Here is an 11,954-nt window from a genome sequence, read left to right as displayed (position 1 = left end):
GACTCAAACGTACTTTCTTAATGATTTTAGCTCGCTTGTCGACTTCCTGTTCAGTTTGGCCGTATGAGAGGACTTTGTTTGTCTCGGTCTGTTGCATACGAGTGCAGCTTTTGGTCAAACGGGATTCTGGGGGTACCTTTCTCCAATTTGGCAGGTGGCGCCCTTGAGCCATTTTACAAGTCACATGTGTAACTACCCCCCCGAATCATCGAAATTCTCACCGGAACTGAGGACTGTGCAAAGATTCACGAAAAGTTAAACATGTTAAGGCCCTCGAAAAGGCATCCGTCCAGGTTGACAAATAAAAATAATAATACCTATGGTTTATGCACTTTCAGACCCTAATATAGAAAGACACTCCCCACAGTACAACTTTTAATTAAATTTAAAATAAATCTCCTGACAGTATCTTGTATACTGGTACTATTGGTGAGCGGCACAGCTGAGGTTTGGCTTCGGTTGTGCTTAAATCATCATCATCATCATCGCCGTCCTCCCATGAAAATCAAGGTAGGACAGATTGAAGCGCTGCATCATTCGACAGGACGAGGTGGAAAGTCACCGGCTGCCTGAGCAGCAGCTGGAGCAGCAGCTGGAACAGCTGCACACTTCACTGGGCCGGCGACACGAGCTGCATGGCGACTCGATTTAAGGGGGGGGGGGGGGGGGGGGAGAGGGGGGGGCGCAAGTGTTCAGGTGGTCCACTGGAAGTTTCAACACTTCTGATATCGCAGAGAGAAAAAAAGACGCTTCAATCCGGCCAAAACCAAAGAAAACACGTTAAAAAATAAATAAATAAATAAAAAACCTCAAATTTCAGACTGAATTTTGCAGCATTAAATTTGTGTTTAGATTTTAGGACATTTTTGCATTAATTGTTTGGTTTTGTGAAAATAGACATTTTCTTAATGTATAATCTGCACCACAACAAATTCAATCTTTAAATTAATTCATTAATATGGCTGTTTTTGACCAGAGGTGATATTGGAGCTGCATGTGGCCCCAAAGCTCAAAGGCCTTTGACGCCTTTGATGTATAGAACATATTTACCTTCATTTAGTCGTACGTTTTTACAGCATTATTAAACTTCGCGGTTTGTAAAAATACAACCAAAAAAACCCCGCAAAACGAAAAGGAATGAAAAGGGAAAAAGCACTTGAGAAAAATTAGCTTTGTACATAAAAGTCTAAATATGATGGGATCTGCGTTTTTTTGGATCGACCGTGTCGAAGCAGTAAGTCGTCATAATGAGTGAAAACTGGTGACAAATAACCCAGAAGTGACTTTGAAGCAGAAGGAAAGGCCGACATGGGGATTAAACATGAAAGACGCTTGACGGGACTCGGAGGTGTGGAACCAATCCAACATGAAAGCAGCCCTAATGAAGGATTTTCCACTTTTTCCTGAGCAGGTGTGGCCAAAGCTTTTTTATTGTGAATCCAGCCGACGAAGGGCCACTTATGTGTTTCAATCAGGGGTTTATTGGCCCTTTCGTCGTTTCATTTTAGCCAAAACTTTAATGAATCAAAAGAAAGTTATTAAAGAACAAATTGCTCCGTACGTCTCACCCATGAAAGAGCAATGAAGAAAAGACTCGGTATTCGTTTTGTCCTGCAGATAGAATCCAGCATCAATCACAGAAGCAGACTTGGAACACTGTGGGGTTTTTTTTGTTTTTTTTAACATTTATTGCGTCTCGTTCTGCCGAACACAACGGAGGACGAGATGATCCGTGACTGAAGAGCACCGCGGGGACGCCTCTAATGGCCCACGAGGAACCAAAGAGCCGGGAACGAAAAGGGGAAAGAGCGGAGGACGTCCATCGCGGGACACGACGAGGACGAGGACTTGAACGTGGGAGTGATGAAGTGCTGAAGAGGGAGTGGAGGAATAAGAGGTGGAGAGATGTTGCACGGCGATACTTCCTGGAAACACCGACTACGTCCTCAACATCCAGTCCTCAACAACCCCCCGGGTCCCAGAACTCCCGAGGACGAACCCATCGACAGGCAACGAAACATCAAAGCTTTTCTGTAGTTTATCAAAGAAAATGTAAAAAAAAAAAAGGATAATTTTTTTATAAAATGAAAATGTTCTTGTATTAAACTAAAATAATTCTTGCTGGATGCTGCATGTGGATCGTGTGTGTGTGTGTGTGTGTGTGTGTGTGTGTGTGTACACTTCCACACTTTATAGCTTCTGGGATCGGTCAGTGAAACGAGGAAGGAAAGAAGGAAGGAGAGAAGGGAAGGAGGAAAGAAGGAAGAAAGGAAAGAAGGAAGGAAAGAGAGAAGGAAAGAAGGAGGGAAGGAAAGAGAGAAGGAAGGAAAGAAGGAAGGAAAGAAAGAAGGAAAGAAATGACAGCCCGGTTCGACCAATCAGCACCCGGAGGACAAACCCCGGCAGCGAACCAGACGGACTGAGTTCCAGAAAAATTCTCTTGGACGAGAGAAAAAAAATAAGAAAAAGAAAACAAAAAAGTCCCGGGGAAACGTTGTGAACATGGAGGTCGTTGTGCTGAAGACGCAGTAAAACTCACGACGTGGAAACACTAATGAGGGTTTGTCAACACCAATAAGGCTTTTGTTGAAACTGGCTGAGAGGCGGGGGGGTGGGAGGGGGGGGGAGGGAGGGAGGGGGGGGTGTTTGAAGTGGTGTCAGAGATGTTATGATAGAAAAAAGGGGTATTTATATTGAATCATGGCGGCAGCGTCTGGCAGCGTGCTAACACACACACACACACACACACACACACACACACACACACACACACACACACACACACACACACACACACACACACACACACACACACACACACACACACACACACACACACACACACACACACACACACACACACACACACACACACACACACACACACACACACACACACACACACACACAGTTTCAAGTAAAAAAAAAAAAAAAAAAAAACTTAGCGCTTTGGGTCTCGCTAAAAAAACGAAAAGCTTTGGGCCCCGTCGCCATGGAGACGGGAGACGCTCCGCACATGCTCAGTAGCTGGACAATGAGACGGATTTCTTCACAACAGCACCAATAAAACACGACTATTCACTTTGACACAAAGGAATAAAATAAATGACATTAAATCAAGATAATGTGTGTGTGTGTGTGTGTGTGTGTGTGTGTGTGTGTGTGTGTGTGTGTGTGTGTGTGTGTGTGTGTGTGTGTGTGTGTGTGTGTGTGTGTGTGTGTGTGTGTGTGTGTGTGTTTCCAGTACTAAATCGACCACCAGTGGCCGCTTGTGGCCGGGAACGCCAACTACATGACATTTAGTGTAAAAACGGACATCGGTTTCAAAATGTTGTCATGTAAACCTGAAACTTTTCTGTAACGAAAAGGCCAAAACGATACTTTTTGCACTCAAAACGCCGCGGAAACGTGTCCCGACGTCTCCGGACCGAGGGACACATCCTGTCCCCGATGTGTCACGTCTCGTCGGGAGAGTCCAGAGGCTAGTTTCTCTCTCACACACACACACACACACACTCGCTCCTCTATTAGGTCCATAAACACGCCGTCCCTCCGCGACTCGACGGGACGGATACCGGACGTCCTCCCTAATTTGAGCATGAGCTCATGGCGCGATCCGGTCCAGGCGTTCGCCTCTGGAGCAAGAACGGCGCCGCCGGCGGTCAAAACATCTGCAGAGAGAGAGAGAGAGACAGAGAGAGAGACAGAGAGAGAGAGACCGAGAGAGAGAGAGAGAGACCGAGAGAAACCGAGAGAGAGAGAGAGAGACCGAGACCGAGACCGAGAGACAGAGAGACAGAGACAGAGACAGAGACAGAGAAAGAGAAAGAGAGAGAGGAATCCTCGCAGACGTGAAGTGTGCGGACAGAAATGATGGCGTGAGCGACGGAGGAGGAACTTCCAGACAGTCGCGATGGAGGGAGAGAGGAGAGGAGGAGAGGAGGGATGGAGCGATGGGCTCTCTCTCTCTCTCCAACTTTTCTGTTTCGCCCACACATGCCGTGGCCTTTAGCCGCTCGTATCGGTGACACCCGGGACCCGGGGCGTCAGCGCTTTCCCAACGCCTGCCTATCGCTCTTTTTGCTCATCGTACCCACCTGTCACACACACACGCACACACACACACACACACACACACACACACACACACACACACACACACACACACACACACACACACACACACACACACACACACACACACACACACACACACACACACACACACACACACACACACACACACACACACACACACACACACACACAAAGTGAAGTAACTGCTCATCAGCCGTCTGATGTTACTTTTAATGTTCAACAGATGCCAGAAGTCGACTTCAAGCCAGAGACGTCAAACCGTCGTTCAGAGGCCGCCATGCAGTCGAATCTCGTCTCCAGTCCAACCGGGGAAAATAGTGCCAAAGTAACCTAAAAAACTCCATAACTCAGTCGCTTTTGTAGCTTCGTAGCTTTTGTAACGCCCGTAGCTTCGTAGCTTTTGTAGCATTTGTAACACCTGTAGCTTTTGTAGCTTTGTAGCTTTTGTAACGCCCGTAGCTTTTGTAGCTTTTGTAACACCCGTAGCTTTTTAGCTTTTGTAACACCTGTAGCTTTTGTAGCTTTCGTAGCTTTTGTGACGCCCGTAGCTTTTGTAACACCTGTAGCTTTCATAGCTTCGTAGCTTTTGTAACGCCCGTAGCTTTCGTAGCTTTTGTAACGCCCGTAGCTTTCATAGCTTTTGTAACGCCCGTAGCTTTCGTAGCTTTTGTAACACCCGTAGCTTTCGTAGCTTTTGTAACAGCCGTAGCTTTTGTAACACCCGTAGCTTCTGTAGCTTCGTAGCTTAATAAACTCCCGTAGCTTTGGTAGCTTCTGTGGCACCGTAGCTCATGTAGCTTCATAGCTTCCGTCGCTCTGCCTTGCTTCTCTCACAGAAAAAGAAAAGTATCGTCAGTCATCTGGAATTGGTTTGGATTTGTGGTGACAGACGTACAACAAGTGCATTGCGCACTGCAAGGTTTGCCTATATAGCTATCTCTACGCTATATAGCTATTACAGAGAGAGAACTATAAACATTTTGAGTTTTGCACTGCAGGTTAATGCCTCAGAAGCCCTGCAACATTTTTTTTTTTAAACATTGTTTTAAAAAATGCAAACCATTGAGGATTCCTTGTCAATGTTTTTGAAAACGGTGCAGCTCTTAATGTGAATGCTAACAATTCAGTTTCCTTTGAATCAGGGAAAGAAAAAGATTTGTAAAACAATCTTTTTGTAAGGTCCCACCTTCTGGTGCAAAATACAGTGAAATGTCCAGAAAACTTCTCCTCGAGCTGCTTTTTGAGGCGAGTTTCATAGCAGGTCGCTCGCTTTCAATGTTGTCTTTGAAGTTTTTATCCGTTTCCTTGGTGGTTTGGCCGGATTGGAGCCTCATGTTTAGCATTAATACGTACGCACTTCTGATAATGCTTTGCATGATATTGGGTCCAGCTGTAGTTCAGAACATTTTCTATTAGAACCGATTCAACTTAAGCCACGAACTAACTAGCCAACTAACTAACTAACACCTGTGAACCGTCACAGTCGATGGGAACCAGCTCAAACCGGGCTCCGTGTCCGACCCCCACCCACAATCCAGCCTGGGTGGGGTTGAGAAGAGGAGCGGAGGCGAAGACGACGGGGGGGAAATGTTTGTTATGTGAAAAGACACAACCTGCCTGTGGGATTCCGGGAGCGGCAGGTTCCGGATTTTTATTTTTTATTTTTTAAAAGAGCGATATCTGGATGACTTGAACAGATTTTTAAAGATTATTGGTGTTTTTGCAGGCGAAGATCAGAGCCTCGTCCTTAATATCAAGTATCAGAAGCTTTTGCGGGGGAAAAGCGCTCCGTGTTTGGAGGGTCAGGTTCTTGACACGGCGACGCCCACAGAAGACAAAAGCACCGCGGGACAGTTTGGGCTGTGAAAACAGACGCCGACCAGCACAAACACACACATCGTCTCCTGACTCACGACGTCTCGGCGCTTTCATTTCTGGAAAGTTCCACATTTACATTGCAGAAATGCGGAAAACTATGTTTTTCCTGTCGGGCCACTAGTTGGTGCTGTTCTTAGTTTTTAATAATGAACCCTGAGACACGCAGTAGAGAACAAGACACAATGAACATCAACAATGGGAGGATGACCAAGTTTTTATGGTAACCGTCAACTATGGAGGCGGCCATTGTTGTTATTGTTGACCGACTCGCTCATTTGTTGCCTGAGCATTTCCAGCAAAGTGGCGTAAAGTGACGTAAAGTGTCGTTTTTAAAAAAGTAAAATTCTCAGTGGATCCATTGTCGTCGTGTGAACAGACGCCCGAAAACACACAAACAATTATGTGTAATCATATACAATTAATTTTATTTAAAAAATATAATAAAATTAATTTAACTTAAAAAATTTAATTAATTTAATTTAAAAAATAATAAAATTAATTGTATCTTAAAGAATAAAATTTATTTAGTTTTAAAAAATTAAATAACAAAAGTGCATAAAATCTAAAAAAATATATAAAATTAAATTATAAAATAAAATATTTTTTTAAAATATCAATCTCTTGAAAATTTAATGAAAACTACCAAAAAACATAAACCAGACCCACTATGGGATTTCTGATGACTTTAATGAAAACTGATGACACAGCAGTAAATAGGGGCGACACGCTGGAAAAGTTATCAGATAAACACGATCGACTTCTAGGTTCCTGCGGCTTCAACAACATGCAGAATAAACGCCGTGTTCACTCCGGGTGCTGCACCTCGAGGTGATAACCATTAATAATTCAATCTGCTATGACGTTAATGTTTTTTCAACCAACGCCCGTGGTAATCCAACTATAATAAACTGAAAACGAGAAGCTTTTGATTTGCTTTCACTGTTTGATATGTGCTGAAAGAAGAAAGTAGCTAGCAACTAAAGATAGGTCATTTTTAAATAATCAAAGAGTCTACAGAATAGAATAGTGTTTTTATTGTCAATTAATTTGCAAGTGCAGTCTAGATGCCACATTATAAATATACAAGAGTTGGAACATTTAAAAGGGCAATAAAATGCATAAAAACTGTTCCTGTGCCACAAGTAACGAATATAGAAAACGGAGGTGGAAAGTTTAAAAGAGACCAATAAAATGCCTAAAAACACACTCGTAAAAAACAATTTTCTTTTCACTTGTAATGCTGCTCAGTCTGGGCGTCGAGGCTGCCCCGAGTCTTTAAGGTCTGTCTGACGGGAAACAGGTGAAATCAATGACACCCTCTTGACAAATTTCATTTTTGGGAGTGAAAGAAGGCTCATGAACACGTCAGACGTCCAAGCAAACTGAAACAGATGAGTTTAAAAATGACTCGTCGTCCCCTTTTCCGACAGTCCAGCCTGTGAATAACGGAACCGGCGTCGCCGGCCAGAATCACACTCTCATTACTTCATGCTGTACATGAGCCACTTGCTACTTTACATTCCAGTGCAGCCACTCAGACAGCAAACAGACTGTCCTTAGAAGGCCTTGAAAATCCAGGGCAGGTGACATCATCGGTCCGAGCGCCGTCACACCCCCACATTCGACCGTTATTCTCCCATCCCGGCCTTTTCTGGAGACGCACAACACCTGATCCGCGGCTCCGAGCGCGACGGCGCCGGCATGAGGTAAGAATAGAAAGATCTTGATGGTGATGAAGAGCGGAGAGGAAAACAAAAAACACCACCGAATGTGTTTGAAGTCGAAGCTGCGAGAGACGCTCGCGTTTGAACGGTGGTGAGGAAACACATCAAAGACAACAGGTCAAAGACATTCTAGAGCTACACTCGGTAGAGTGCAGACCTTCGCCAACGCCATATCCGTTAGCGTCCCAGGTACGTTAGCTAAAATAGATGTCAACTCGCCTTGTCGGGAAGCTACATCACTGTGAAACGCTGAGCGGGAGCGTCTCCATGGCAACAGACGCCGATCTCCTTTGATCTCCACGAGGACGTATTTTTTTTTGCCGTTTCTTTCCGATTTGTTCGGAAACGGTTCGCCATTAACGTCCCAAAATCTAACAGCGCCATTCGTGGCCCAACAGACGACATCGTGTTCAGTGTTGCTGCCATTTCCGTGGAAAACGCACATCGTTTTCAAAACGTGGCCGTGTAAACAGAAAGTCCAGTTCACCTGCTTGCGCTGGTTTTGCAAAATCGGACTTAATCAACAAAAACTACAGGAAACAATGCGAAAAACGTGTCTGTAAAAACGTAATTATGTTCCTATTCCTGACCCGGCCCACTCCGGGTCAAGTCGGGCCGAATGCGGACGAAAAAGAACGACCAGAGACACTTTTTACGACCTCGGCGGCTCAACTTCTAAGATTGCGTTGTATTGAAGAGGAGAAGCGGCGGCGCTCTCGTCTCGGGCAGAAATAAATCTTACTGCCCGGGAAGTGCATCGTCTTATAAAAGTAATTGAATGGTACTGAGCTTCCTGAAAGCTCGCCGCCGCTGTGGGATTAGACCGGAGGCTGTGGGAACAGAAATATAACTTCAGAATTTCTTCTTCTTTTTTTCTTACGTTTAAAAAAGACACTGCAATTAGAAGACGCAGGGCTGGGTGGCGTCGTTCGTCTGGGCGTAGCGTGAGCCGGCGCAAATTTTATCTAAGGCAAAATCAGAAATCCGAACCGACCAAGAATAATCTCAATGAAAACTACACCGATAAACAAACGTCGCGATCCGAATCTACTATGATTTTCCTTTTCCTGCATCGAGTTCAGACTGAAAACGACCTCTGTACCCTCGTCTCTCGTTTACCCCGAGTGATCCAACTCCACAAATCTGCTCCTGCTGCCAAATCCACCGGGGGAGGGGAGGGGGGGGGGTCCTGAGCGGGCCGGGACTCTGAGTTGCACTTGACAACACGCCAGCAACCACAATCACGAGGGAGCTGCAGACTTATTTTTCCTAAAGCGAGCAATTACAAATAAATATTATCCTCCGCATGCAAGTAAATAAACAAGACTTGGGGTTCGGCTACATGACGACGTCGGCAGGAAGCTGCGTTCAAGACTTCTGGCCGGGAAACTCTGCAGACGCTACGCTCTCGTGTGACTTGGCGGTTGTGAAACTAGAGCTACGCTCGGTAGAGCGCAGACCTTCGCCAACGCCACGTTTGATTGCTGAACCGAGTTAGCGTCGCTAGCATGATAGCCGTTAGCTCATATTGACGCCTACTTGGCATTTCAGGTCGCTACATCACTGTGAAACACTGAGCAGGGAGCATCTCCATGGCAACAGACGCTGATCTCCTTTGAGGTATAGGACCTTTTTGGGATTTATTTGGAAACGAGTCGTTATTATCGTCCCAAATTCTCATGGATTGGTTCCTGGACGATGATAAATCAACCCTGAAAATTTCATGAAATTTGGGTGAGCCGCTTTTGCGAAAAGCTGAATGAATAAAGAAATAAATACTCATAGACAGAAACTTTGTTGTTCGCCCGCGAAGGTAAACCAACAACAAGCGCCCACTTGTGGCCCAACATGGAAACACTGTTTGCGACACGTCAGACATTTTCAAAATGAGTAATGGTGAATCTTCTCAAACCACGCCCCCCCCCCCGGCTAGAAAAACACAGAACTCACCCTGGAAGGCGTCGGCGTGGCCGGAGAGGAGGTGCTCCAGCTCGTAGCTGTAGGAGTAAATGTTGTGGATGGTTTCTCGCCTGACGGCCAGCTGGTAGCTCTCCTCCATCTTCCGGGTGCAGCAGGACGGACCCTTGTGTTTACAAACCAGCAGATCCACATCTGAGAACGACAGACACGTTACTTTAACAAAAAAATTGAAAAAAACCCAACATTCACGCATTTATTGCGACTGCGCGTGTCGCTGCGGCGTCTTAAATGACGAGTCGCCCTTGGGGGGGGTGAAATAATTCAAACAGGAAAACAAAAGCGAACGAGATCGTTTCCTCATGCGATTCAGGGACGTTTCGCTTTTGACGTCATGCGAACGGCAGCAGCTACTTCATAGAGATCAAAGCGGCTGCAACGTTTTAGCACCCGGCGCCACCGCTGTCAATTGTGCCGCCCCGGGGCATGATGGGAAAAATAGCCTGTCCTGACAGCTGATTAGTTCACATGTTCAATCAATGTTGAAAACTGAAGCGTCACTCATGTTGGATCTTTTCAGTACGTTTTTTGGAGTTAATGTGCGAAAATAATCTGCAATAAAATTCATCTCATCTGGCTTGTAAAGCCTATATATATCTTTGGAACAAGTTTTGAATTCAAAAATGAAGATTTGATGGGCGAATGAGTCGTTTTTTTACCGCTATGCTAGAAACGTTATATAAATATACAATATACGTAAAAGTGATAATAAAAATATCGCATCCACCTGCATGCGATTCTTCACTGGTCAAGTATGTCTCAGTATACATATAGACAAGCCGGGAGACAGAAGAGGCACCATGGGAGGGCGAGAAAAAAAAAAAAGCAGACCCAAGAGTCCGTCCACATTTGCGGCTATAAATACCGTCGCCGCTAAATATCTTTCCCTCATACGATACGGCCGTTCGCACGCCTGGGTTATGCATTACATAAATGCATGTAACCTGCATGCTTCCCCAAGAGGAAACACGCGGAGAGAGGTTGGTGTGAGATCGTCTCTCCGGGTCAGAACGACGACGCGACGACCGCCTGCCAACTGCAAACAGTTCAAATTCAACTTTATTTATATGGCGCCAAATACAACACGGTCATTTGTCGGCGCAAACTGTCCGATCGCGCTTCGCTTCACGTCGGCAGGAAGTCGGTTCTTCACACCAAAGATTAGATATATACATTAAATAAAATGGCAGGTGCTTTAAATGACACGTCCGTGTTTAGTTTAGTTTTCAGTCTCGGATGTTTGGTGAATCTCCAACCGGGACGTTCCTCCAGAGTAAAATACACATTTTTCACTCTTGTTTCATATTAAAAAACTGTTCAGCGTTTTTTTTCAGCACAACCTCACCTATGTGATTCTACAAGCATTTCTTCATTTTGACATAATGTACGGACACACTCCGTTTAAAAGTACAACAAAAAACAAAAAAATCCCAAAATTAAAAAGTAAATTTTTTGTTTTAACTGACAACCATAAACATGCACATCCAATCGTTTTGCCAAATGAAAAAGATAAATCAAAATCACACAACAATAAATGTATTAATTTCAAATTCTCTCACAAATATTTACATAAAAAAAACCATTTCCAGGCATTTTTCTGGAACTCTTTCCAGAACCACCCGGGACATTTATTTATGCAGCGATGCATCTCCTGATCTGTCGTTTATAAAAATAAATAAATAAATAAAAAGTTACGCTCAGTGTTTCCGTTTCCTCCCAGCAGATTCGCCACACAAACACTCGTTATCCATTATATCTCCATAAGAGCAAAAGCAGAGCACTCCAGATGTGGAAACCATCTAGAAAAAAAAATGCTCTTTTCATTCTTTACAACTTTGGTTTATGACGGCCGATGGAGAAAATTCAAACGCCACTAAAAAGCTTGGAATCTGTGCTTTTGAAACGTCTGATCGGAGACTCGGTCTCAGCGATTCGTCCTCAAACGTCCGACAAAAATAATATGCGAGGGCGAGTCCTACGACTTGGGCGGGTTTCAATTTGACTTCATTTCATGACGTTTCCTGCAGAAAAATGATAAATTACAGTAAAATATACATCTATTTTTTTTTATCTAATTTTTTTCCCTCTCGTCATTTAAAGTGTTGATCAAACGGTGTTTGTAAGGAAAATCTCCTTTTCTAAACCCGGCGAAGATGAAAATAATTCAACATTTGGGCATCATCCGTGCTGCTTCTATATACTTGATGAAGAAACTTACATTTCCTGTGATTTCAAAGTAAAATGCGGGCACCGAGTGAACTTTTTTTAATAATCTAA

At 44.4% G+C, this 11,954-nt stretch overlaps 2 protein-coding genes across 3 annotated transcripts in view; one reads left to right on the top strand and one right to left on the bottom strand.

The window, feature by feature from the left end:
- LOC308135371 (uncharacterized protein) overlaps window positions 1-11,954 on the top strand; it is a 432,222-nt gene that overhangs the window by 110,092 nt on the left and 310,176 nt on the right. The window lies entirely within an intron of this gene.
- Window positions 1-11,954, bottom strand: part of gpc5c (glypican 5c) — a gene marked incomplete at its 3' end in the record, with an annotated part of 119,758 nt that overhangs the window by 97,873 nt on the left and 9,931 nt on the right. Inside the window, exon 2 of the mRNA XM_080502953.1 lies at window positions 9,651-9,812. Coding sequence (XP_080359079.1) covers window positions 9,651-9,812 — 162 coding nt within the window. The remainder of the gene's footprint in view (window positions 1-9,650; window positions 9,813-11,954) is intronic.

The sequence above is a fragment of the Blennius ocellaris genome (genome assembly GCF_963422515.1).
Source record: "Blennius ocellaris genome assembly, chromosome: 10".
In the NCBI taxonomy this organism is placed as follows: Eukaryota; Metazoa; Chordata; class Actinopteri; order Blenniiformes; family Blenniidae; genus Blennius; species Blennius ocellaris.
The sequence above is the reverse complement of the archived record's forward strand: the minus strand, read 5'-3'. Positions and strand labels throughout refer to the sequence as shown.